Source organism: Ambystoma mexicanum, chromosome 14 (assembly GCF_040938575.1).
Source record: "Ambystoma mexicanum isolate Mex_15411 chromosome 14, UKY_AmexF1_1, whole genome shotgun sequence".
Taxonomy (NCBI): Eukaryota; Metazoa; Chordata; class Amphibia; order Caudata; family Ambystomatidae; genus Ambystoma; species Ambystoma mexicanum.
Genome location: NC_090940.1, coordinates 438160586 through 438186708, shown reverse-complemented (window position 1 = coordinate 438186708; position 26123 = coordinate 438160586). Strand labels below are relative to the sequence as shown.

General features: G+C 49.6%; 1 protein-coding gene across 3 annotated transcripts in view; it reads left to right on the top strand.

Annotated features, from left to right (window-relative positions):
* AREL1 (apoptosis resistant E3 ubiquitin protein ligase 1) overlaps window positions 1-26123 on the top strand; it is a 1423594-nt gene that overhangs the window by 264183 nt on the left and 1133288 nt on the right. For all 3 annotated transcript variants that reach the window (XM_069637637.1, XM_069637638.1, XM_069637636.1), the window contains one exon: window positions 5583-5752. In XM_069637637.1, coding sequence (XP_069493738.1) covers window positions 5583-5752 — 170 coding nt within the window. The remainder of the gene's footprint in view (window positions 1-5582; window positions 5753-26123) is intronic.

The following is a 26123-nucleotide window of genomic DNA, read 5'->3' as shown; positions in this document are numbered from 1 at the left end:
AATTTCTAGTATTACTGAGATGAGGAAGATTAGTTCCGTAATGATTCTCACTCTCTGTTCTTTTTCATATCACAGGGATGAGTAGGATGACTGCCCTTCTTACACCATGGCTACTGTGACGAGTACGGTTCTGGTTATACTCGCGTTTCCTCTCGGTCTCCCGTCGTCAAAGATAACTTCTATTCCACGGGTTGGCATCACAGGACCTGCTGGCAGGGTAGGGACTTCTTTGCTTGGTCAGGATACCTTACTTTCTCTGCAACTCTCTCTCCTTCTTGTCCGGGGCTCCTCAGTCCCAGCGTTGCAGTGGTCTTGATGCAGTTACCAGACTGCACAGCCCACCTTCCTTGGGTCAGGTCAACAATACTCACAACTGGCACTCTTCTTGGGGGTTTCTTTTCCCTGCTCTCCTCTTCCTTAAACTCTGCTGGTGCTTCCCTCGCATGCCAACTGGTTGCTTCCTCAACACTGAGGATGTCCTGGTTTCGATCAGCTTCCACGACAAAGCAGGTTTGAAACTCCCTGGTTTCACTTCTCACCGATAATGGTCCTTCTTTTGATACATTTCTGGGCAATCCCCAGTGGAGAATTATAGTCCCTTTTCTCTTCCACTTGAGCGCTCTCCATCACTCGCTCATTCCTTCTTATCACAGTATTGCTGGTTTCCATCCAGTGAGCGATCGCTATTACTCGCTCACTCTTCTTCTTCACAGTAGTCTTAGCAGGTATTTCTTCAGGTTGGACTTTGGATCCTATGGCACAATAGCAAACAGCGGCTTGCTCTGCCATGTCTTTCTGAAGCTATGACGTTACTGGTGGTCCAATAGTGAGGGATTTTGGGAGTTCTTTTGTGAAACGGGGGGGTCTCTCCCTGTAAGGACCAGCTTCCCGCCACCCCTGGGGGAATACTGCGTATAGGGCTCACCTCCCTAGCCTCACAAGGAAATGCTCCCTCCTGGGGAGAAGTGACTGAATCCCGTGATTCGTCACAGAACGTTCAAACAGATGGAGGCCTGTCCAACATGGACAGCCAGCTACCTCAAGTTTGTCAAGCAACAAGACCCTCTGGTTGGGATGTCTATTGGGATCAGACCGTCCCATTCCCCATCTCCAACCAGTTCAGGCACTCAAAGTATTGACCAGTGACTCCCTCGCAGGAACCTGAGAACGTGCACAACCAAATATTGTCATTTATGTCTTGAAAGGAACCACAAAAAAAACAAGTGATTGAAGCCCTCAACGAACAGGGCTTCACTCACGAAGAGCAGCCATTTTGAATATATGATACTTTAAAGGGCATTATTGCAGTATAAAAATAAAGGTGAATGGTAGTGAACTGGGAAGAGCGTAGAAATGGTCTCACTCCTAATGGTCTGTTCAGTGCACGTTGCAACAAAAGTACCTAAATTATCACTTAGTGAAAGGTTAAGTGGACAGAATGTTTTTCTTTAGTATTCCGTTTAAGGTGGCTTGTGATGTCCTGTAAAAACATAGATGGAAAGAAAACCTGAGAAACTCGCACAGCACTGGTAGCCATAGAGGCTGACCAGTGTACCCAAAACAAACTAAATCGAGCAAACGAGTTAGGCAAAAAGAAATTATTCTCCCCAAAAATCAGTCAGGGTCAAGACTGTTAGCTGATCTGCCGGGGGAATCCGTTAAATCGAAGAAAGAAGAATGGAGAAAAACTTTGCTAATTGAGTCCTATTGAAGTCGATTCAAAAGCTGCATAAATAAAACTCTTTCCTAACCGAAACCAATCACAGTTGTAAGGTGCTTGTCTGGTCTAAAGGCTCGGGTAACTCTGGGACACTGGCAGAGCTTCATGGTCAGGGCTGATCCTGAAGTGGGTGCAGATTCTGCAGAGCTTCAGCACAGTCCTTCATTCAAGGTGTCCTTTTCTTGCTTAAGGGACGCATACTAGAGCTGATCAAAGTAGTTGCATGCTATCTCTCTGAATGGAAGATTTAGAGCTGAGGGGCAAGCTCAACTGGGAAATACAGGAAACATTGGAGGCTGTTTCTCAAAAGACACTATCGGTTGCACTTCCATAGAATGTCTTCCACGTTCTTGAAAAGTCACATAAAATGTTACTTGTCAGTTCCCTAATTCTTTCAAGACTTGATTACTGCAGTGTGTTATCGTTAGGCAGAATGCCGTGCAGTGCCCTTAGGGACCACTACACACAATTAAGACCACAGGTGGTGATACAAGTTTTACCTTTGGTACAAGCCTGTACTACTATGTCTGTGTGGTAGCAGTGGCGGAGCAGCCAGGCTTATCTCAAGAGTATATGAGCAGTAGCAGAGATTACACAAAGGGACAACAATTACTGTGACTCAAGCAAACACTGACTCAAGGTTTCAGGTAGAAAAATATAAGTACATTTATTTTTAAACCATTCGTTATAAACACAACACTTCATCAAACTTCGATAAAAACCACACGTTAAATATACTACAACTAACCAATTCACTTTGTACAGTAAGTCTCAAGGTAAGTACCCTGTGTTGGAATGAACCAGTGTTGGGCATAAAACACGTTACCGCGAATACGATTGCAATCACTTTTTGACAGTTCGGTCTACTAAACAAACGCGTATCCGTGACATGAAATGCTACCGGGGCAAAAACACATTTAGCACGTGAGATACCCAGAGGCAGTTGGAGGCAAAAATCACGGGCAATATTTTGGTTAGGCAGGCAGAATCAAGAAACACTCAGAGACAGAAGTTCAAAAGTCAAAGTGCCGCAGCCAGGGTCGAAAGACACCGGGGCCAGTTGCCGAAGATCACACGGTCCGACAGTTCACGATTCAACGTAGCCAAAAGTACTTTGATATTGTTAATGTTCGGAAGCAAAAGTTATAAGAAAGAGGGAAGACAAGGGCAAGCCTTGGAAATGAAGAAGACAGGGATTCACCCAGTTTCCTCAACAGAACACAGTACCTTGTTCCAATGGTGCAGCTGGTGCCCTGGCAGTTGTTCCTGTTGGCTTCCCGCAGACCCACGATTCCTGGAGCTTCGTCGAGAAGGAGGACGTCTGAAGAGGGTCTGCATCACACAGGGATGAGGCCAGCAGCAGCGAAACGGAATAAAAGGTGCGCTCCTTAAAAACAGGAGAGGCTCTTCAGGTGGCTATCCGGACCACTACAGCAGTGTGCAGCGATTTCGACCACGGAAGAGGATCGTCTGGCTGTAGAAGATGAGCTGGTTATCCCCACCAGCTCAAGGGAAGAAGACTCCAGACTGGATCTTCTCTGAGTTGTTGAAGGGCAGATAGCTCAGGACTGCAGCAGGGCTTCACCGGGACGGGGTAGTTGCAGCAGCCGTCGTTCTCTCCACTTCTCTTCGGTTCCTTGTAGTTCCAGTGGCGACTCTCTGACTTCTAGCCCAAGAGACCTGCCTTTTATGCGAAAAAACCCCATTCACGCAGCCTGGCTGTCAATCCCCAGCAGGGGGGTTGTCCAGCCCGGACATCTACCCTGGCCAATCATGACAAAGTGCGACTTGGGTTTCCTAGGATACCCTGTGAAGGGGGTGACTACACCCCTCCCTCACATTCAGCCTACCTAGACACCCAGGCACCTTGAGGAGGGCTTCTGGGCAGAAGCCCACCAAAAGACAGTGAACAAAGAAGGCAAACACAGGAAGAACTTTAACAAAAAGAAATGGCGAAAAAACCCAACCGGAGCCAAGAGAAAGACGATTTGGTCAATCAGGTTTATGTTCGAGGCTAATATAATAGCCAAGAACAGTACCACGTTTATCTAATATAATCACGGTAGAAAAGTTAGGGTAGATATCACTGCCACCAGCCAAGTCTAAATGTTAAAAGAGCAAAACAAGGCTCTAGGAGGTACAGATAAAAAGGGATACGAGTTAACCCTTTCCAGTACTCCATGGAAGATTGGGTGTACTGGATCTGTGTAGATTGACTAAGTAAAGTTAATGGTAACTTTACCCTTTTCTGGGGGACAGTAGTCGCCTCAGAAATGGAGTCGAGGGAAGTCTCAAAGACAACTCTGTGCCACGGCACTGAAGGTGCTGTGTGACACACAAAAAGAAGGGGGCTACTGAAGTGGTGTACTTCAGAGTCCACAATCACAAAAACAGGTAGAAACACATAGCAAAACCCAGGTAAGAGTGGGGGAAAAGCTCTCACTCTTACCAAGTGGAAGAAAATAAACTCCAGAAGTCCAGCAAAGCTGCTGGGGGACTCACTAGGTGAGGGAAATTAGCCATAAATGAGAATTCTCACTAACAGTTATTTTTGTGTTCTCCCAACAAGATTATTTTAAATATACAGCTCCTCAAGAACAAAGCAACCAGAATGATTCTTGGACTTAAACATTGTGACCGCATCATACCAGCTCTTAAGACCCTGAATTGGTTGATGGTGAAGCAGCACATTTAACTGAAAACACTTAGCATTGTTGACAAATCACTTGGTAGCTCAAGTCCAAAGTACCTCACATGGATTTCAATAAGCATTATCCAGTTATAACTTTGAGGCAGACATCTTGCGACGGTCATAACCCTGCACGCTTCAAGAGATTAAAAAGTGTAATTTGAACCTTTGAAGGAGAAGGTTCCAAACTTTGGAACAATCTTATCCCTTTCTGAAAAAGGAATGTGCTACACAAGATTCTGCAAGCTTTGCAAAGCAGACCTCCTGAAATATTTGTTTAATTTGTTTACTTTATTTTTATTTATTTGCTTATATAGTGCTGGAAACCCTAGGGCAACTTTATATTCCTCATATCCTGGATTGTGCTCTCTTTTAAGTACTTGGGTTCTATAAAATGTGCTTCTCCAAAACTAAGAGCAGATCTTCCATCCCTGCATTACTTACACATATACGTACTTTAATGTTATGCTCAATCTGTTGTAGTCTGCCAACCTCCCTCTTTCTTCCCTTCCCCCTCCCCTACCCCACGAAGCAGCTTTAGTCCACAAAACCTGAGCATTTTTAAATCAATATAATTAGACAAAATAAAATCCCAGGATTTCATCTATTTATACTATTTTGACTGACAATGGGGGGCTGCCACATTCAAACTTTACAGGCTTGCTCACAGGCTTTGTCAAAGCCCCAGACACCCTTTCACACTAATCTCCTGGTAGGTTCTGTGCTGGCCCATCAACGGGGCTCAATCAGGAAATGGTCATGCCACGCTCATCATTGACATTCAATTTGTTCATGCAGGGCTGGTTTTCTAGCCTCTCTGACAAAATTCAGGTCTGGTGTGGAAATCCCACTGTTTGTTTTTATTTGTTTCACATATGCCCTCACATAGGCAAACAAGGTCTGACTACACAAAGTCTACTTGGTGTACCCTAACTTTGAGAGGCTTAGAGTCACTTAATGGCACATTAACAACATTTGCATCCATGATGAGGCCTTCGATTAGGACCTCACAAGCAAAAGTCGAGTAACCAGTCAGGGAAAGTGCAAATGCAAAATCCCATGGGCTCCTTACGGTTCAGGACTTCATCGTGTGTGTGTGTGTGTGTGTGTGTGTGTGTGCGCGCCTAGATCGTCCTTCAGATCACTAATTTCTTGAATACTCTTCTCTTACAGGGACTGTGGTTCCTTCGAAGACGAAAATTGTGTGTCACTTCTCCACATTGGTGCTTACGTGTGGGCAGCAGCACACCCTGCAGATCATTCCAAGGGATGAGTACAACAATCCAACTAGCAACTCGCTCTACCTTACAGACCACGATGCATACTCTGTGGACATCCATGAGGTGAGCCATCCACAATGTAAAGCCAAATCAAAGAGGTTCTCAAGGTGAGACTTCGGCAATGTAACATGTGAGCCTCATCTTAGAGGTTCAATCATTGACTTCTACCACATAAGACTTCATCATAAGACATGTAAAAGATAACACTGCCACCATAGAAATCGAATATTCCACCATGGTCAAGGTGAAACCTCTATAAGCTAAACTTCACAATGGTGATCACACTGTGAAGCTTTTCATTTCAAGACTATACCTTGAGGTTTGGTTAGCCCATACTAAGCTTGCACCTTTGGGTGTGTACCTCTACCACCAGAAAATCACTTTGGAGCAACCCCAAGGTGGTACAGTCACAATGTACATGTTAGGGTGTTTTTGTATAAATCCTCTGAGGGTTTGTGAAAACCAACCTGGCACGAATATACAGGATTTCTACCAATGTATTCCTGACTTTGCAATTGTAATGTGACTGAACGGTCTCACAAGAGCTAGTGCCACCCTTTGCCCCTTAGGAGGGATGAGGCCTGGAACTATAATAGTTATTCATGCATCAACACATAATAAATGCAGGTGTACTCATCATTTCTGAAATATTCACTCCGATCCTTCTGCTCCCATTCCAGCGGATACCTATCCTGTAAGATCCCTATGTCTCCCGGATCCTCTGTGATATTCAGGGCCTTTGATTCGGGACCTTTGACTTAGTGTAATTGACAGTAAACCCTGACACCGCTGCAAAATTCTGCAATGCCAACATCACTCTTTGCAGTGTCGTTCGTGTATCCCTCATGAATAAGAGGACATCTGCATATAACGGGATATTATGCATGCCCTCCTTACTGTTCACCCTCTTGTCTAATGAAAGCCGCCCGGTGTTCCATAGCAATGGCAAAGATCAGTGGCGACCAAGGGCAACATTGACAAGTACCCCGCCTAATCTGAACCCTTGGTGTGAGCTGGCTATCACCACATATTGCATAGAGCGAACTTGGAAGTTGGCCATCACCATATGGATAAAATCAAGTCCACAACCAAATGCCGCCAGCGTGTGTTTCAGAAACCCCTAATCGAGACTGTCGAAAGCCTGCCTGGCATCCAAAAAACGGTACAGAAAAACCACTCCCAGACTTGGATCCCACATCAATAACGTCAATCGCCTGTCTTACATTATCCTGTGGGTGTCTCCCAATAATGAACTCTGCCTGGTCCACATGAATCAGCATAGGCAATACGCCTGCCAGCCTGCCTGCTAAAATGTTGGCATAGATTTCTGCATCCCCATTAGCAGGGAAATGGGGCGGAAACTAACACAGTCTGATGCATCTTTCCTAGGTTACAGAATAGCAATGTTAGAGACCCCCATGTCTTCAATACTGCCCCCACATTCCCTGATCTTATTAAAAAGCCTGGTGAAGGGCTGTATCAGCCATTCCCGAAATGTTTCATAATTTCCGTTCCCAAACCCATAAGGGCCCAGGCTTTTATTGACCCTTAAAGAGTTTATAGCCACCCCCACTTCCTCTGTTGTAATGGGCCCCTCCGAATACGCCTTATCCTCGTCTGTCAACTGAGGCAGCCGAAGCTTCAGAAGAAAGCCAGGCTGCTGTGTCAGGCTCTTAATCTCCCTAGTCAAAAGGTCTGTGTGGAATTGCTCCAGGATCACTAACTTGTCCACCTCTGCATTTTCCTGTGCACCGTCCCCATCCCATGATTGCATAATATAGTTCAAAGCCTGCTGTTTCCTAAGCTTGCCCGCAAAAAACTATTGGCCTTGCACCTTGTACATAATGTCTGTTTCGTTTGGAGCACCATCTGCACGGAATGATCCGTAACAAGAGCTTCCAGTTGCGCTCTAATTTTCTGTAGTGCCCGCAACGACTTGAGAGATTGCTGGGTTTTATGCAGCTCTTCTGCGTTTTTCATCTCCCTTTCTTAGGCGGTGCACTGTAACTCCCTATTTTGCAGATAGGCCGCCATTTGCGCTATAAATTCCTTCCCTAAGTACTGCCTTACCTGCGTCCCAGACTACTCTCCAATCCACTTCCTGGGTTTCATTTTCTTGAAAATAGTTAGTGATTGCCTTCTTCATATGTGCCCTCAGCGCAGTATATCTAAGGATCAATTTGTTGAGCCTCCGTCTTTTCCTCCCCACACCCTCCGGTTTGGGCATTTCTGCAGGCTAACCGGTGCATGGTCCATGAGATGGCGAACACCAGTTTGAATCGAAAAGACCTGCGGTATATGTGACGCTGACACCAGTACCATGTCAATCCGCAAAAAAACTCTTATATGCCGATGAGTAATAAGTGTAAACCCTGTCATTCTGGTGAAAAAACCTCCAGGTTTCAATGAGTCCTAAATGCCCAAAAAACTTCCCCAGGGCTTGCCGGAATCTACTATCATTACTCGTGGGAGCCAATGTTTCATCTAATATGAGGTCCATAACGCAGTTAAAATCACCTCCGACCACCACCTTTCCCTGCACCAATTTCCCAGCTGCTTGAGCAACCTGGCCAAGAAATGAACCTGCCCCTCATTAGGAGCATACACCATGATAGATGAAAAGTTTGCTCTCTCAGCATCCTCTTAAGCATCAGAAATCTCCCCTCAGGGTCCCTGTATAAAAACTGCTTCTTAAACCCAAGCGTGGTGCCAATCAATATCCCCATCCCTCTCTTCTTTGTCCCACTAGACAGCAAAAACTGGTGGGAAACCCCTTATGTCTCATGCACCCTTCAACCTTCGGGAGCAAGTGCATCTCTTGAAGAAAAGTCACTGAGGCCCCCAACTCCACTAGACATCACAATATGGATAGTCTCTTCACAGACAAGTTCAGGCCCTCAACGTTAAGGGTCACCATCTTTTTATCAACCATTCTCCAAGGAGTGTAACTCCATTTGCTACACTCCCACAATCCATGTGATCCACGGGTACCCAGCCATGCCAACAACCCAACTAACTGTCAACCCCTCCCCCCAACAACCTCCTCCCCCTCTGGCAACCCATACCGTTGCCACCCCCACCAGGACCTAACACGTGTAGCTGGGACCATAGGACAAAATTCCCTAGCCCAAACCGCCCCCAAACCATTGTGCACCCCAACTCCTAGGATAAACATCCCCACCTAGAGGAACTACAGAACCCCCATTCATTGCACCACTCCCCCCCCCCCCATACACCTACAGGAAGACAAAATGGGACCAAGTTCCTCCCATCCGAGGACCAGATCATTTCAAGTAACGTCTGCCTTTTGAGGCCCACGGCCTCTCCCCCTCGCAGAAGGACACCCCTGTGGCCATCCTTCCAGTTAAGCCATTTGAGTCCAGAGATTCTCCAGGCCCTCAGTCAGTGAAAACCCCTCTGACAGCAAGGTGTCTTCCATCCCCATTAAGTCTGCCATGTCCTCCACGCTGATGTCCTCCACGCTGGAGATATGATAAGATGTACATTGGTAATCTAATCTGAGTCCAAATGGGAAAGTCCATATGTAATGGATATCTTTATCTTTCAACGAGCCTGTAACCATTCGTAACTGTTTTCACTTCATCAGCTTCACCTGAGCCATGTCCTGGTACAGCATGATGGAAGAGTCCCGAAATGTAGGTTCTTGCCTGCGTGCCGCCTTCATAATTTGCTCCTTAGTTTGGAAGAGATGCACCCTCGTCAACACATCTGGAAGTAGATTTTTATTTTGCTGATAGGAGGTGTTGACTCTGTGTACGGTCCAGTTGAAGTTATCGCCTGAGGAGTCACCCAGCAGATGCCAAAATGGAGCCTCCACATATTCTTCCAGCTCCACATCCGAGACGGCCAAGGATATTCCCCGGAGTCTCATATTATTCCTCGTAGACCTGTTTTTGGAATCTTCCTGCTTATTAGAGACCCATTAAATTTGCTGTTCCAGTGCCGTCATTCAACGGGCCATCTCATCCTGTTCATACCCCTGCTCACACATGGCCGTTTCCATCTCAGCAACTCGTTTCTCATCTGCTAACACCTGTTTGGTCAAATCTGTGATAGACTTGGTTAGATTGATGACGCAGTCTTTTGTTTCTTTTTTAATTTCAGCTAGCATGTCTTGAAGCTCTGACCTCCTCGTGTGTGGGTCCTCAACTTCGGCCTGCGCATTCCGCTTTGGGAGATACAAGAACTTATGCCGCCATATGTTGTGTCTTGTAGTCGAGTTGTAGTACTTCAGTCAGGCTTCACTTGAACCCTCCAGGCCTCACTAGGCTCATTTACATGTGACCAGAGCCCACCGGATCTGCCGGTGGTGCCACTGGCTCGGGTCATTGGGTAAATCTCCCAGCTACGATACAACACTCCAACCTGCCACACCAATCGTTTCCAGCACTGGGCGAGTCAAGATATGCCAGGGGGGCCCACAATGCCAACTTTCCTCTTCGTGTCTACTAAGCGCATCTTCTGCACCAGCACCTCGGGCTCCCGACAGGCCACACTCCCAGCGGTAGCAAACTGGCACCCCACTCTCCCCTCAGGCTGATCCTTTGCACTCTTGTAGGTACCTGGTCCTCGGGGGCAGACATCCCCTTTAGAGCTCACTCTTTTCCACAGCACCCCTACTCCAGTAGTCCACTACCACAGCCTCTCATCCAAAATAGAAAACGTGCCCCCTCCAGCAGTGGCTTATGCCTTCTGTCCAAGCCAGCTAAAACATGTGCCTCTCACCTCCACCTTCAAGAAGCAGCGGTAGCCATTTTGCGTTACGGTGCTGACTCCCGTCCCTCCGGCACCTTTGTTTCTTTCAGTGTTTCTTTCAGTGTCCTGGGCTGTTCTTTACAGCAGCAGGCGTGTTCCTCCATGCAAATGGGGAGGTGTCACCAGCTGATGACACCGCCATTCAGCATGGGCCTGTGCAGCCAGTCACATAGCCCCAAGCCTCCCTGCTGCCTCCACAGCATTGACCCGCTGAAGGCGGGCTACCATACACAGCACGGCCTGTGGGTTGGAGGGTCTTTCACCCCTCTCTGAGTGCACAGCACTACAATTATTGTTGTTGGGGTATGATTCCGGTCACCCACGACCGACTGCAGGATGCTGCAGCTCCAGGCCTCAGTGCTCCACTCTTGTCCGCCATCTTGGACACACGGCAGCGCGTCCCCTCCTGGCAAGAACCTCCTGATTCCGCCTCTGATTTTAATCGGGCACATGTGGGGCAAGTTATGCGAGGTTCGCTGTGCCTCTCCAAATGTGGGTGCATTTCAGTCAGGTTTAGCGGGTCCCTGGGGCCATGGGACCGGAACGGCCACAGAGCTCACCAGAGGACCATCCACTTTCCCCAGCAGGCGTGCCCCCCGCACCCATTTATTTTGGAATGGTGTAGATGGTGGACATAGAGTGGCTGACAGAGCGATTTACTACCTGTCCTGACCTTATTATTAACGCTTGATGTTGAACCCCCATATGAGAGTCGCACCCAACCTTTGAATTGAAACCCATTTTCTCCAGAACCATACACATAAAATCCCAATTAACCGAGCCAAAAGCTGTGAAGCAATCCAAACGAACCACTGCCAGCTTCTCTCTCAAGTTCCAATATTTGTCCAATATCAAAAACTGCCTTTTCAAGTTTTGAGTGCTGCTCCAACCTGATAAGCGCTTTGGTGTAAAGCGCTATATAAACCTAATAAATACAAAATACAAATCAGAATTTCATTTGGTCCGTGTGCACTAGATTTTGAATCACAGGGGTCAATCGACCAGCTAATATTTTACATAAAATGAGCTACAGTCTCTGTCATCCCTACCCGCTTTTGGGAGCACAACTACCATCGCCTCCAGTAGGCCCGCCCATCCAAAAAAACCTCCATGAGTTTATGTGCAAGCAATACCTTGTATGCCCTGTACACCTCCACTGTTAGTATTTCTATCACAGGAGTTTTACCAACTCCTAGGATCTCTATTGCCCATCCAATATCCTGTAACCCAATGTGATGGCTATCCCAAAGTCTCTCTATGCTCATTTGTCAACCTTCCACATAATTGATCCCCTCCTCCCTCCAGATTAGCCAGGCCCAGACTTAACTGGCTTTATCACCCTCAGCATTCTGTTTCTTCACATACGCAGCGTAGTCATGCACTTTCAATCTGTCCTGTGCCTTATGTAAATCAATCCTAGCTTAATTCGCTATTGCCTGCACAGTCTCCCCCTGGCCTCCCTTTCTTCCAGCTCGGCCACCCTCCGCTCAAGGCCAAGAACCGGACATGCCAATGCTTTACGTACCGTCACAGATATACAGAGTCCCCTGATGAATGCTTTCAAAGTTTCCCATTCAGTAAACCTATTATGTGTAGTAACCCAGTTCCAGTCAAGAAACTGCTGAATTTGGTCCCTAAAAAAGGACGTGAAAGCAGAGTATGTCAACATGTTATTATTAAATCTCCACGTAAGTATACAAAGGAAACAATTTACCTGAGCAATCTCTAAAAGGAAAGTAGCATTTTCAGATAAGGACCTATCCAAAAGCTCAGCTTGTGCTATCAATTCTTCATCCTCTTCCCTCATAAAGGCATAGTCTATGCACGAATAGGAGCCATGTAAAGCAGAGTAATAGGAATAACTTCGCTGCACCCCATGCTTCAGTCGCCATGCATCACACAAGCAAAGCTTATTCTCTTGACGGGCCGGGTTGGTCCTCTTTCTGAACCTTCTACCCCCATTCCCCTCGCCGGAACATATTATGGAAATGTAACCATTCAGATTCCACTGAGGAACTACCTCTGTGAATTGCTGCCGTAATCTATTCCATTAGGTATATGTCCTTGGCCGTGCTGGACCACTCTTGCACCGTGGGGAGGAGCCCCTTTTCCAATATCTGGCTCGGCACGCTCGTGCCACCAGTAGAAGAAACTGGACCAGAGGTGGGGCGCACTCCACTTACCTTCGCACTTCTCCAACCCAAACAATACAAACAGAGGGTCCAAGCTGTGCGCTCCCCCTCCTGCATCCCTGATCCACCCCAGGACCTCTGCCCCAAAACACCTGTACCCTGGGATAGTCCCACCACATGTGCTAGTAGTCGGCCCTAGCTCTGCATCCATGCCATCAGTGGGGTTCCACCATTGGGAACGTTCTGGACAGACGCACTGGGTCATATTGGCAACGATGAAGCAGTTTTATCGCATGTAGCTTGTACTGGCATGAAATGGACATCTTAAAAGCATGCCTACACATTTGCTGGCACAGATGATCCCCTATTACCATGTCCAAAAATGCCCCAAAGAGGCGTGAAATGAGGATTTCTGCATACCCATCCAGGACCTTCTTGACAGGTGCGAGATCCCTCTGAATGCTCTCCTTCCATTTTACTGACATGAATAAGCCTGAGGTATAACAGCCCTGATAATTTACCTATGCCCAATGCTTCTTCCAGCTTCTGTATGCATATATATTCCCCTTTTTATTTTTTTATTTAAAATTATATAGTCCACAACAAACTGCCCTTGGGCATCGTGGCGCTGTTACAGTAGGCTTACTTAGTTCGAACTGAAGGAGGGGACGTGGATCTGGTTGGAGTGGTGCGTTCTGATGGGTCTGGCAGATGTGATGGGGGTAATCTTTTCAGATAGGTAGGGAAGGGTAGGGAAGGGGCAGTGTGAGTGAGGCACTTGTGTGTGATCGCCATGGTTTTGAATAAAATGTGCTCTTTGACTGGCAGTGCACGTCTCTTCTCGCCTGAGAGATGTGTTCCCTTTTAGGAATGCTTAATGCGGCTCTGAGGGAGTTGTTTTGCGTGACTTGTAGCCTATGGAGGTTTTTAGAAGAGGTTCCCAGGAGGAGGGCATTACAGTAGTCGGGTTTGGCACCAACTGTAGCCCTAGCTATAGCGATGCAATTTTTGGTCGATAGGTATGGTTTGACCACGTTGATGATTTTTGTGGTGAGGGCTACCGAGGATGCAATGGCACTGACTTGGCGCGTCATAGACAAGGAGGAGTCCAGGAAAACGCCTGGATTTTGACTGCTGATGATACAGAGATGGGTCTGTTGTCCATATTCAAGGTCCTGTATTGGGGGTCGAGTTTATTGAGTGTGTCTTTGGTGCCTACCAAGAGGATATCTGTTTGTTTTTTCTCCATTGAGACATAAATCATTTGCTTCCATCCAAGTCTGTATTGCCACCTAGATGCTAGCTATGGCAGCTGAGTCCAGGTCATAGGAGCCGGTTAGAGGGAGTAGGACTTGTGTGTCGTCTGCATAGTTAGTATAGGCAATGCCACGTTCGTCCAAGTCATTGAAGAGTGGTAGGGTAAAAATGTTTTATAAAGTGGGTGCTGTGCAGGAAACCTGCGGGCCTGCACAGTGTATGGTGGTGGGTGCTGCGCATGCAGTGTCTGAGAAGACCCTCATAAGTCTCCCTTTAAGGAAAGACAAGATCCATGCTGTGGCTTCAGGAGAGATATGTGCTCAATTCATGAGTCGTTTACAAAGGGTATCATGGTTGACGAGATGAAAGGCAGCCGATAGGTCTAGTAGGAGGAGAAGTTAGGCAGATTCTGTCCCATGGCCCAGGCGGAAGCCTGACTGCCTCTTGCCCAGGATGCTGTTTGCTTCCAAAAATTGCTGGATTTGAGTGTAAGCAACTTTATCCAGAATTTTCAGCAGGAATGGGACTGTAGTGATAGGTCTGTAGTTGTGGGCTATCTCAGGGTCTAGAGTGTTTTTTTCAGCATTGGGTGAACCCATGCCTCTTTTAGGCATGAGGGGACTGTGTTAGAGTTGAAGGAGTCATTAATGAACATTTTCAGGAATGGGGCTACAGTGTCCACACGTTCTCTGACAAGCTTGGCTGGGCAGGCATCACCTTTACAGTTGGATGGTCTGATTTTCCTGATGATGTCCAAAACTTCAGTCGCGGTTACTTCCTTGAAGGAGAAATGTTTTTTCTCTTTTGTGTCCGTGCTAGTCATATAGGATGCTGGCATGTTCTGTTCGGAGAGATCCTTGTGGTGCTCATTGATCTTATTCTGTAGCAGTTTGATTTTATTAATCATGGCTGTTTCTCCGCTGGTGCACCAAGATTAGTCTTTGACGACTTCCTCTGTGATGGTGACCAGTGTACTAGTTGACCCACCCTTGTCAGTCCCCCCTCAAACCAGGACTGGTAGCGCTCAACCTCCGGTATTTCATCTCTTACCGATGGCGCGCAAATGTGGCTCATGGGGGAGGGCCAGGTAGTAATTCCCTCCCCCTTTCCCACCATGGCCAAGACTTCCCAGAGAACCCTCAGGATTGGATGGTCTCTAATCTGTATAGGGAGACTATTCCTTGGGACCCAGAGCCATTCCCCCACCGTTGCCGGGAGCAAATGTTGATTTTCTAGGAATACCCATTGTTTGTCTGGGTCTTCCCTCAAGTGCGGGACCATTGCCCTGAGTTGTGCCGCCCTATAATATGTCATCAGGCCTGGCAGGCCTACCCCTCCCATCTCCTTTGGCAAAATGAGTGTCCCATATCCCACTCTTGGCTTCTGACCCTGCCAAAGGAACCTCATAATAGTCAGCTTGGCTTCTTTCAGGTGTGCGTCCGGTGCCTGGATCGGAAGCATTTAGAACAAATATAGTACCCTTGGTAGGAGATTCATTTTTATTGCATTAAGCCTCCCCATCCAAGACAGCTGTCCTTTCCCCCATGTTTCCAATTCAGAAAACAACCTATCAAACAACAGAGGGTAGTTAGCTTGGCCCAAGTCTTGTCCAGGTCGAACAATATTGAACTCGAGGTACTTCAACCCCTCCAGCTGGATCTGCATCCCCAGAGGCTCCAATTCTTCTACCTTCCTAATGGTATCGGAAGCATATGGGAAGACCACTGATTTTCCAATGTTCACCTTGAACCCCGATAAAGTCCCATACTCTTCGATTACCATTATGGCCGCCAGGATGGACTGGGTCGGATTCTTCAGGTGCAGCAAGACGTGGTCTGCGTACAACCCGAGTTTGAACTCTGTTACCAACCTTGATGCCCTCTACCTGTGGGGATATTCTCAGATACTCTGCCAGTATTTTCATTGTAAGGGCGAACAGCAGGGGTGACAGAGGACACCCCTGCCTCGTACCCCTTTGTAGCAGGAAGGTCTGGGACAACCTCCCATTGACTGTGACCCTGGCTGTCGGATTTTCATATAATGCCCGGATGCCCTGTTGGATCCCTTTACCGAATCTGAATTTTTTGGAGTACCCCATAAAGAAAGCCCCAGTCCACCCGATCAAAGGCCTTCTCTGCATCTATGGCCACCAGCACTGGGTTCCCCTCCTCCCCTGCGGCAGCTCCCATGTGGTGTAGTGTCTTGCACAAAGTGTCAGCCCTCTGTCTGCCCTGAAGAAATACCACTTGATCTGAGTGGATGAGGCTCAGCATGAGGCCCTCCATTCGTGTGGCCAGTATTCTTGTGAAGAGTTTTGCATCCACGTTGAGTAGGGAAATGGGTCGATAGGATTTGCAGCTCTTGGGGTCTTTATCAGCCTTTGGTATAATTTCCCCTGCCTCTAAGCGCCTCAGACCCCCTTCTCCCCAGACTGTGGGCACCCATCTCTCTGCTCTCTGGCCTCGGAGTCTCGCCGCCAATAGCGCGTCTGCCTTGTCCCCCTTCTCATAGTATTTTTGTTTCAGGTGTTGCAAGCTAGAGAGCACCTTTCCCATCTCGATGTCCCTTAGTTCCTGACGTTTTCCTCTTGCCAACTTAAAGTCCTATTCCCTCTCCCTGTCCCCCTTACCTTCTACCCTTTCTAAGAGGCAAATCTCTCCCCAGAGGTTTTGGGACAGTAATGTCCTGATTCTCTTTTTGAAGGCACCCTCCCTGATCAGGAGACCTTTCCATGTTGCTTTCGCTGCATCCCATACCATGACCCTTTCAACTTCTCCTGTGTCATTGACTCGGAAGAATTCTTCGATAGACTCTTTAATTTCCTCCACAAAAACTGTGTGTCCCTAATGAGGAGGTCATTGCATCGCCAAAGAGATTCCCGGAAATTCAAACCTGACAGGGCTACATCCATCTTTACCATGGTCGTGATCTGACCAACTCATCGGAAATTGTTTGCAGCTGCCCACCCTATTAATATGCTGTTGCTGCATGAACAGGTAATCTATCCCTGTTCTGGAATCGTGGACTGACGAGTACAAGTTGTAGCCCCTCACAGTTGGGTGAGAGTCCCTCCATACGTCGATTAGCCCCTGGTCCCACATGTAATCCACTAATCCTCTGTTTGTGGATCCCCCTCTGCTCCCTGAGGGGATTTGCCCACCACTGTGATCCATGTCCCTGTCCGCCCACATGTTAAAAGTCTCCCCCTATAATGAGGAGGCCCTCCGTCCTGTCCAGAATCTCTCCCACGGCTTCACTTAAAAACTGAATTTGGCCAACATTTGGGCAGTAAATGGTTATTATGGAGTTTTCTATGGTCCCCAAAACCACCAGTACCCTCGCATGGGCTCGACCCCAGACCACCGGATCTATTAGTCTGATCCTGCGATTCAATATGACCCCCACTCCTCCCTTTTTAAGGGGCCCAATGCCCAGAAGACTTGCCCAATATGTGCCCCAGGGGGGCGCCTTTCTTTCCCATATACCATTCGGGTTTCTTGTACCAGGAGTATGTCTAGGTCACAATTCCATATTTCTTTACCTAACAAAGAGCGTTTCATGGGGTAATTAAGGCCTTTCACATTAAGGGAACCTATTTTGAGAACCTCCACCCGGCCTTCAGTGTCATGGTGCGCCATCTAACGCCATGAGTTCCCCTCCTGACCACTCGGTTTTAAACAATAAAGTGTCTTCCCTCCGCATCTTGGGTCTGCCTGTCCATGTATAGAACCCTATGTCCACCCTATCCCCCTCACCCCCCACACCCCGTGAATATTGCGCTGCCTGAGATGCCCACCCTAAGGTGTGCCACTAAGGAAGAAGACTTGACTCCTCTGTTGTCCCCATTACCACCTCACCTCCCCCCGGCGGGGATTCTGCACTTTTAATCTCCCCCCTTCCGCTGAACCATGATTTCCTGGCCTTCATCTCTTATTCCCCCTCTCCTCATGAGGGGGGTATTCAACTTTCTAAATTTTCTGCCACCCTGCATCTTCTTCTTTGTAGCCTGTGGGCCCCTTGGCCGCCGCTGCTCCAATGGAGCGGCCACAGCTCCCTCCTGGTCTCCATCCACCTCTTCGCTCTTGATGACCTGGAACACTTGCAGTGCCTCTTGCCCACTGGTTACTCGGTAAACTACTTCTTCACGTTCAAAGCTCAAGGCAAAGGGAAAGGACCACCGGTATCTGATGCCCTTGTCAGTGAGCCATTGCGTAAGTGGACGGCATTCTCTGCGACGGGCCAGCGTCATGGCTGACGGGTCCTGGAACACCTTAATCGTGTCGCCCTGATAAAGGAAGCTCCCCAGGCACTTTGCTTTTGCGTGCACGTCCATCTTCTCCCTGTATCTAAGGAAGCGGGCCACTATGGACCTGGGGCCTCTCCCACCTCCGCCTCTATGGGCCCTTTCCAGCTGCACCTCCTTGCCCCTTCAAGGGTGAACAGTTGGTTTGTCAGACCTTGTACCTTGCGTCCTACTAAGATTGGGGACTTCCCTTTCTGTTCTTTCACTCCCAGAATTCATAGGTTGTTGCACCTCTCTCTATTTTTCAAGTCATCCAGCTTCAACAATGTTTCTTCCTCCCTCATGTCAAGGTCTGCTAAGCGTGCTTCATATTTCATGTCGAGGACGTCCATTTGTAGGTGATTGTTCTCCATCCCCTCCGTTTTGTCCTCTAATTTATTTACCCTGCCCCTGAGATCACAGATAGATGCTTGAATGTCTGTTCTGATTGCCTTGGTCTCGTGAAATATGTCCTTCAGGTCTTCTCTGGTGAGCGCCGGAGCGGGGGTGTCCTCTCTGGTCGCCATCTCGTGGGAGCTAGGAAGGGTGCCCCCTGGATCTTCCCCGATTGTCTCTGAAGGCGTTGCATTGATAGGACCCCTGTGAGGACCCTCCTTGTTGTTGTTGTAGACTGCTCTCGTAACTCCTCCAGGGCAACACCCTAGTCCTCCGGCAGGGTGCGGGCCCCTGTCTTCTGCGGCTAGAGGCAATATAGAGTCGAGGGCCCGGTCTGCTCGCCTCAACGTACTGACAGCATCTGGGCATCTTTACCTGGCCTTGCGCGACTGTCTCAAACTATACTGAGGTCAGGGGTGAATCTATGGGCCCCTGCTTAAGCCTGATCTTGTAGGTGGGTGTCTGCCCTCTCTAGCACTTCAGCTGAATGGAGGGTGCTTGGGTTTCCCACTTGGGTCTGGTCTTCTCCCCGCTTAGGCTTGTGTACTCCTGCAAGTTGGCCCTCTCGGGGGGGAGTTGCTTCTCCCCCACAGTCTTGGACAGCACCAGTTCCGTTCCTTCCACACAGTGTGTGGATTCGGGGCCCTCACTTTCAAGCAGCCTTGTGTCAACGTTTACCTCTGGGGCTCCTCTGCCTCGTGTGTCTGCCCACTAGGTCTGAGGTGCGGAGGATATTAGTATGCTGTTTCCACTGTCGCCTCCACGGGCCTTGGCACTCCTTCCCCGTGCCCCCTGGGGCCTCTCTCCTCGTCGGTGAGGGGCAGGTTTGCGCCGGTGGGTCCCACGTGGACGTCGTCTTGGTGGTTCTTACATTCACCTTCTCGCTGTGACTGTACATCCGCTTCCAATCTGCTTGTCCTCCGGTTGTCGCCCCATGCGGTCTGTGGTCACCCCCGGGATGGCTCTGGGCCCTCCGTTCTTCACCCTGAACAGCTTTGTCTCCGTACTCCCGTTCCCCACTCCACCGAGGGGTGTGTGCCCTTCTTCTCTCCGCCCGGATGAGCGTCCAGCAAGGGGGTCCAGCACACTGCCTTGCATCGACCTTGAGGCCTTCTTCCCGGTTGAATTTCACCTGCCTGGCCCTTGTTCAATGGGTTTTGGGGACTCTTATTATGCATGTTTCCTGGGCCAGGGTGTGGTTCTGCACCTGTCCTGAAGGGTTTTCGTCACCTGGTGCCAGATGTGGAGTCGAAGGCCGTCGAGGTGCTCTATTTTCACCAAAAGCGCCCGGGTTGCAGTCTCAACAGTGTTTCACTCTCCCTCGGGACTTGCTCTGAGTGATGTGGGCTCCCATGGCCCCCTCACCTGATGGCGCCTCCGCGTTGCAGTCGGGCTACTCCTCTCTCGCCTTCCTTAATACCTCGCCATGCCCCTCTGGCACCGGGCCGCCACTCCTCCTTCACTGATCTTCCGGCCTTTCAGGGCCGCTCACCGTCCGGTTGCCGGCCATCGGCCCTCCGGCTCTCTGCTTCTTCTGGGAGTTGCCCACGAGGGGAGGGCTGTGTTTGCGCTGCAGGCGCTGGGCGTATGTCGTCTGGCTCCTCTCTGTTGTGGGACGGGGGCCAGCACTGCTCTTTTAGATCTTCTACCCGTCTGCAGTAGAGAGTATGTACTCCTGCGCACTACGAGTGCAATGCGGAGCCCGGTCTCTGTCGAGCGTTTCCTCAATACTCTGGTCTCGTCACCCTGGGGTCTCGGCACCACACGCCGGTCCCCCCGCCAGGAGCTGCTCGAGTACTGCCAGAGTCTCGATGCAGTCTCAGGACGCTGCTCTGACCCCCAGTCGGGCTGTGCTGCTGCACCTTTTTTTCTGTGGGGGGTGTGGTGTCGGAGCCTTCTCTGCCTCGGCCGCAGAGTCTACGATCCTTTTGCTGCCTGGAATTCTCTGGGACGCCACACTCCCTTGGACCTCTGTCTCTGACTTGGGCAGGGGTGCACCCCTGCCCGCAGCTCCCCCGGGGCAGCGGGTGCCCAAGGGTGACTCCCGGCCACGCTTACACCACTGGGGGGAGAGCAAAATCTTGCATGCCCAACAGCTTGGATCCGAGCGATGTCTTCACACGTCCATCCTGGTACGCTACCCCTAGCGGTCTCCTAAACGTTAATTGTTATTGTAAACATTCACATATCAAGGAAAAAAATCACCTCGTGTCCAAGTTCAACCCCATCTCGCCAACCCCCGCCCTACCCAACTTTGATTGATGATTCCATGTTAATAAATCTCACGGGGACATTGTCCAGGTATCAGAAACTAATACAATAATCCTATTTAATTTTGGCAGTGAATCCATGCTGGTGTGCTCTTGCCCCGTGAGAGGCATTCCAACTGTCCGACAGAGACTCCCAGATAGGAAAGTGCTTATTTCTCTCACCCTCACCCTCGGCTTCCCCTTATACCTCCCCCAATGTTCCCAGCTTTCCCTCTCAGACAACCCTCACCCAACCAACAGCATGAAATAAGACAGAGGAGACCAATACAGCGCTCAACCCCGCCCCTCTAGTGTACGTCCCATCCCCATTTACGTCTCGCCTCTTTCATTCCTCCCCAAATGATCCCATATGATCGTTGCCCAGTGCCGTCAACCTTTCCATCAAATACATTTCCCTCAATTTCAGAAGCCAATCCTCTTGTATCAGGCAGCGCCAGGCTGTTCCATTTCTGTGCCAAACGCCACTCTCCCAGACTTGAAAATGGCTTCCCACATTCTCGGATATCTGTAAATGTTGGAATCCCTTGTGGGTAGCCCTAGCAGCATTTGAAGTGGGTCCAGCGGAAGAATCTCATCTATGACCTCCTTCACCTATCCCATCAGTTGCCTCCAATAAAATTGGACCTGCGGACGATGCCACCACATGTGTGCTCAGAATCCTACCTGACCACAACCCCTCGGACATAGCGGGGAAGAACCTGCAAACATGCTGGAGATCTTCAACTGGTCTCTATGCCAACCTTGTAACATTTTAAAAGGATGTTCCATAGCTGCTGTGAACAAGGGTACATGAAACATAATTATGTATGTTTTCCCCCAGACCTGATATGGGATTTCCTCGCCCCCCCCAACTCATTCCAGTATTTTTTTTAATTATGTCTGTCCTTCATTTCAGCTACAATCAAGACCTTATAGATTAGGGACAGCATTCCTTTCCTAGTCTCTGAGGTGTCTTTCTCAAATGATATGAGCTGGTGTTTTAATGTATTGCCCCATTTCTGGTTGGTAAATATCCATTTCAGGTACAGGTATTCCAAGATGGAGATCTCGGCTTTGCCTAACACCCCTTCAACTGCCTCATATTCCAAAAACACCTTGTCCTTAAACAACTGCCCCCTTCTCTCGAATCCCCTTTCAGACCATGCTTGTGTGTTGCGAAAGCCCCTGCGACCCAGCTCTATATCCGGATCCCAAACTGAAGACATTGGAGATGACCAGGAAGATGGACCATCTATGCCCTTCCCCTTCCTCCACAATTACCACAGAACCCCCAGGCATGGGTGATCCCTCAATCTGTCTGGTACTCGGCCTGTTCAGTATATCACTTTACAGAGCCCATAATAGGTCTCCCACTTTAGCAGGGTTTGTGTCCATATCCTCCAAGTATGTCCAGTACAACCCCAGGTCATCCCTCATATGTTCCAGAATCACTCTCAGCTGGGCAGCCTTCTATTACACAGAAATGTCCAGAAACCCAAAGCCTCCCTCCCATCTTGGAAGGGTGAAGGTGGTTATCTTGATCCTTGGGCTGTTGTTTTGCCAATCAAACCTCTGCATTGCATTTCGGAGGTCCCTGAAAAAGCTCTCTGGGAGCCTTGTGGGCAGGGCCATGAAAAGATACAGGAGACGTGGGAGAACAGTCAATTTTACCACCATGCTACGCCCATACAAAGATAATAGGAGTGAGCCCCACCTTCCCGAATATGATTTTATTAGCAACAAGGAGGGGATCAAAGTTGACTGCCAAAAGCACAGATGGATCTCTAGATAACAGGACACCAATGTATTTAATCAAGGACTTTTTTCCACTTTTACACCTAGCACAAGTCTCCTCTGGATAGGCTGGGGTCCGTTACATGAATCAGCATTATTGAAGATTTGGATTTTGTGATTCTCGGACCCGAAAAAAGCCCCAAAGGTATCAATGAGAGTAAATAACAAGGGTAGCAAGGAATTGAACGTCCACCAAATATCCCAATATATCGTTGGCGAATAGGGAAAGCTTAAACTCTACTTCTCCCGTTCTAATACCCTGAATTCCCGTATTGCTATGGCCAGGGGTTCCATCGTGAGCGCATGTAGCAAGGGGATAGAGGGCACCCCTGCCTTGTACCTCTAGTCAACCGAAACAGTGCTGAAAGATCACCATTGACCTGGACACGAGCAAACGGGGCCCTATATAGAGCTCCAACCGATTTCGGAACATTTTCCCACACTCCCATTGGTTCCAGAAGAATGGCCATGTACCCGAAGCCCTTCTCTGAGTCAAGTGACAGCAGGCATGCGTCAAGGTCGGCTTCCTGTGCAAAGTGCTTCAAGTTGTTTGTCTTCCGAATGTTATCCAAACCTTGGTGTTCTCTGATGAAACCGACCTGGTCACCATGAACCAGGGATGGCATAACCCCTCTAACCTCTTCCCCAACAATTTTGTCAAACTTTTAACATCCGTGTTGAGGGAGATCGGCGGTATGACGAACACTGTGCCAGCTAATTACCCGCTTTTGGAATTACCACTATGATGGCTCCCATCATTGTCTCCGGTAGAATCCCCAATCCAATACCCCATTAAAGACCTTTGCCAGGTACCGAGCCAATGTAGATTGAAATATCTTATACAATATGACCGTGAAACAGTCTTCCCCCACTCTCGTACCCCCCTTCATTGCCTAGATGGTCTGGACAATCTCTTCCTCGGTTATGGTAGCATCAATCTCAGAGGCTGTTTCCCAAGATAACCCCAGTATCAGTGGCTTTTCCAAGAAATCAGTTAATGCGCGAGTCATTGCCATTAAATTCTGACTTCTGTAGAAGCTGATAATAATTCTTAGTCTGCCCCAATGTTAGCAGTATCCTAGTTCGTCATCCCGTTGTCGGTTTTTATGGCCTTAACTATCTTGTTTTTCGAGGGGATTGGGTCCTCCGACGTATTCCATATCTATGACATGTAATCACCACAGCTGTGCTGCTTCGGAAACTTTTTCTGCGTCCTGCGTCGATGACGTCGATGCGCCGTCGTCGAGGACCTCCTCCGACGTCATCCGATGTGATAAGTAGGACGCACGACGCCCATAGCCTCAGTTCCGTTTTTTCCGCGAACGTGTTGCTTCGTGTTTCTCGGTTTGAACGCCTCGACTCTTTGGAGTTCTGTTCTTCTCGGTTCTTCGAACCTGTTCGTTTGTGTTAATCCTTCTGAAGATGTCTTCTACTTCGTCTTCGACCCCGCGTCCGGGTTTCAAGAAGTGCGGGGAGTGTGGGTCCAAGATGTCGGTGACGGACTCGCACGACGCCTGCCTCTGGTGCCTCGGGGAGGCCCACGACACGGATGACTGTATCGACTGCCAGTCGCTCACGTCCAAAGCCTTACGCGAACGTAAGAAGTTGTTGTCGGTAGGTCGGGTGTCCAAGCCCCGGAAGTCGAAGTCTGCGTGCGGGGCTTTCGACGGATGATTTGAGGGGTGACTCTCCGTGTCATCGTCGGAAGTCTCGTGGGTCTCCTTCTAGGAGTCAGTCTCGCCACTCATCTGCCTCTTCGAGGCATTCTCGGAAGCGCCGACATCGGTCGTCTTCCAGGTCCTCTTCGGAGGGCTCTGCCCGGCACGTCGCTTACCCCTCGGGCCGTGCGACGCCGGAGGAATGGGCTTCCTTCGGGAAGAAGATGTTGGCGATTCTTGAGTCGCAGGGTACTCAGCCGTCCGCGCCCCCGAGTGGGGTCGGTCGTGTGAGGTCGAGAGACACCGCTCGCAAGAGTGGTCGGCACGAGTCACGGGAAAGGTCCCGTTCGGACAAGGGGACTCGTTCTCGACGTACCCGTTCCAGGTCCCGGTCCTCGACGCGTTCGAGACCGTGTGCACCTGTGAGGTCTTCGAAGAAGGCTTCGACGTCTGTGGCGTCGAGGGCGTCGACAGGTTTTCTCGAGGCTCTGGCTCCGAGGAAGTCGTCGATGCCGTCGACGCTCAGGTCGTCGAGGGACACGCTCGGGGCTCCGACCTCGAGGGCTGTGTCGACACCGCCGATTCTGGAGGCGCTGCATCTGACGTCGACGCCGATTTCCTCGACGCCGATCCTCTCGGCGCCGATGCCGGTTCTCTCGACGCTGGCGCCGATTCGCTCGACGCCATCGACGCCTTTCGTGTCAAGCACTCTCGAGTGCCTTCTTTTCGCCACCTGGATTATATTTCAGAGGCGGATGAGGATTCTGATGGCCTGGTTCCTAGTCAGGTTCCGGATGACATTGTCTCGGGCCATAGTCAGTTTGACGAGTTGAGACAGTCACTGCATGATGCCAGTGGACTGGACACCTCTCCGGAGGTGGAGTTTTGTAGGCCTGAGCCTGGCTCTCATGCTGATTCCTCGTACCGGCGCCTTATGGCTAGGGTTTCTGAGTACTTGGGATGGTCTGCTCCCCCAGGGGAGTTTGTGCAGGATGATCTGACTGACATCCTTGATGTTGGTCCCCCAACTGACCCGGTTCTGCCGTTCCATATGGCTTTACAGAGAAGGGTGGCGGCGGCTTGGACTGCTCCGGAGAGTCTCCCGGCGGTGGGCAGATCCTTGTCGCGAAAATACCGTCCAGCCAGTGGCGACCCCTGCTACTTGACCAGGCACCCCACTCCGGAGAGTTTGGTGGTGCAGGCGGCCACGGCCCCGGCGAAGCAGGCGTCGTACCCTACCATCCCTCCCGATAGGGACGACAAACGTTTTGATGGTTGGGCGAAGAAAGTGTTTTCTTCTGGTGGTATGGCGCTTCAGGCGGCCAACTCCATTTGTGCCTTGTCACGTTTCACGCACACTCTGTGGAACTGTGTTGCGTTAGCGGCTGAACATGTTCCCGAAGGGGTTGAACGGGATGGTTTCCTTGCTATGGTCCAGGATGGTAAGGATGCCATGTGTGAGTCCGTTCAGTCGGGTTTGGACTTAGCTGAATGCGTCAGTAGGTCCATGGCGGCGAGCACCGTGATACGCAGGTTTGCGTGGTTGCGGAAGTCGGGGTTTGCGCCTGATGTGCAGTCCCGGCTCCTCAACATGCCCTTTGATGGTGAACACCTTTTTGGCAGCAAGGCTGACGAGAGCCTTGAGAGGTTGCAGACCTCAAAAGCTGCAGCGAAGTCGTTGGGCGCTGCAGTTCGCCAACCTCCGCCTTTTCGTCCCAGGGGACAGCAATGGAGGGGTCGTTCCTTTCGCTATTACTCATCCTTCAGTAAAGCGAGAGGAGCTGGCAGTCAAAGAGGCCAACGCAGGGGTACCAGAGGTGGACGACAGGGTACCCGTGGTGCCAAGGCCGCTCGGGCAGTTGCCTCTTTGCCCTCAGGTAACGCCGCAGC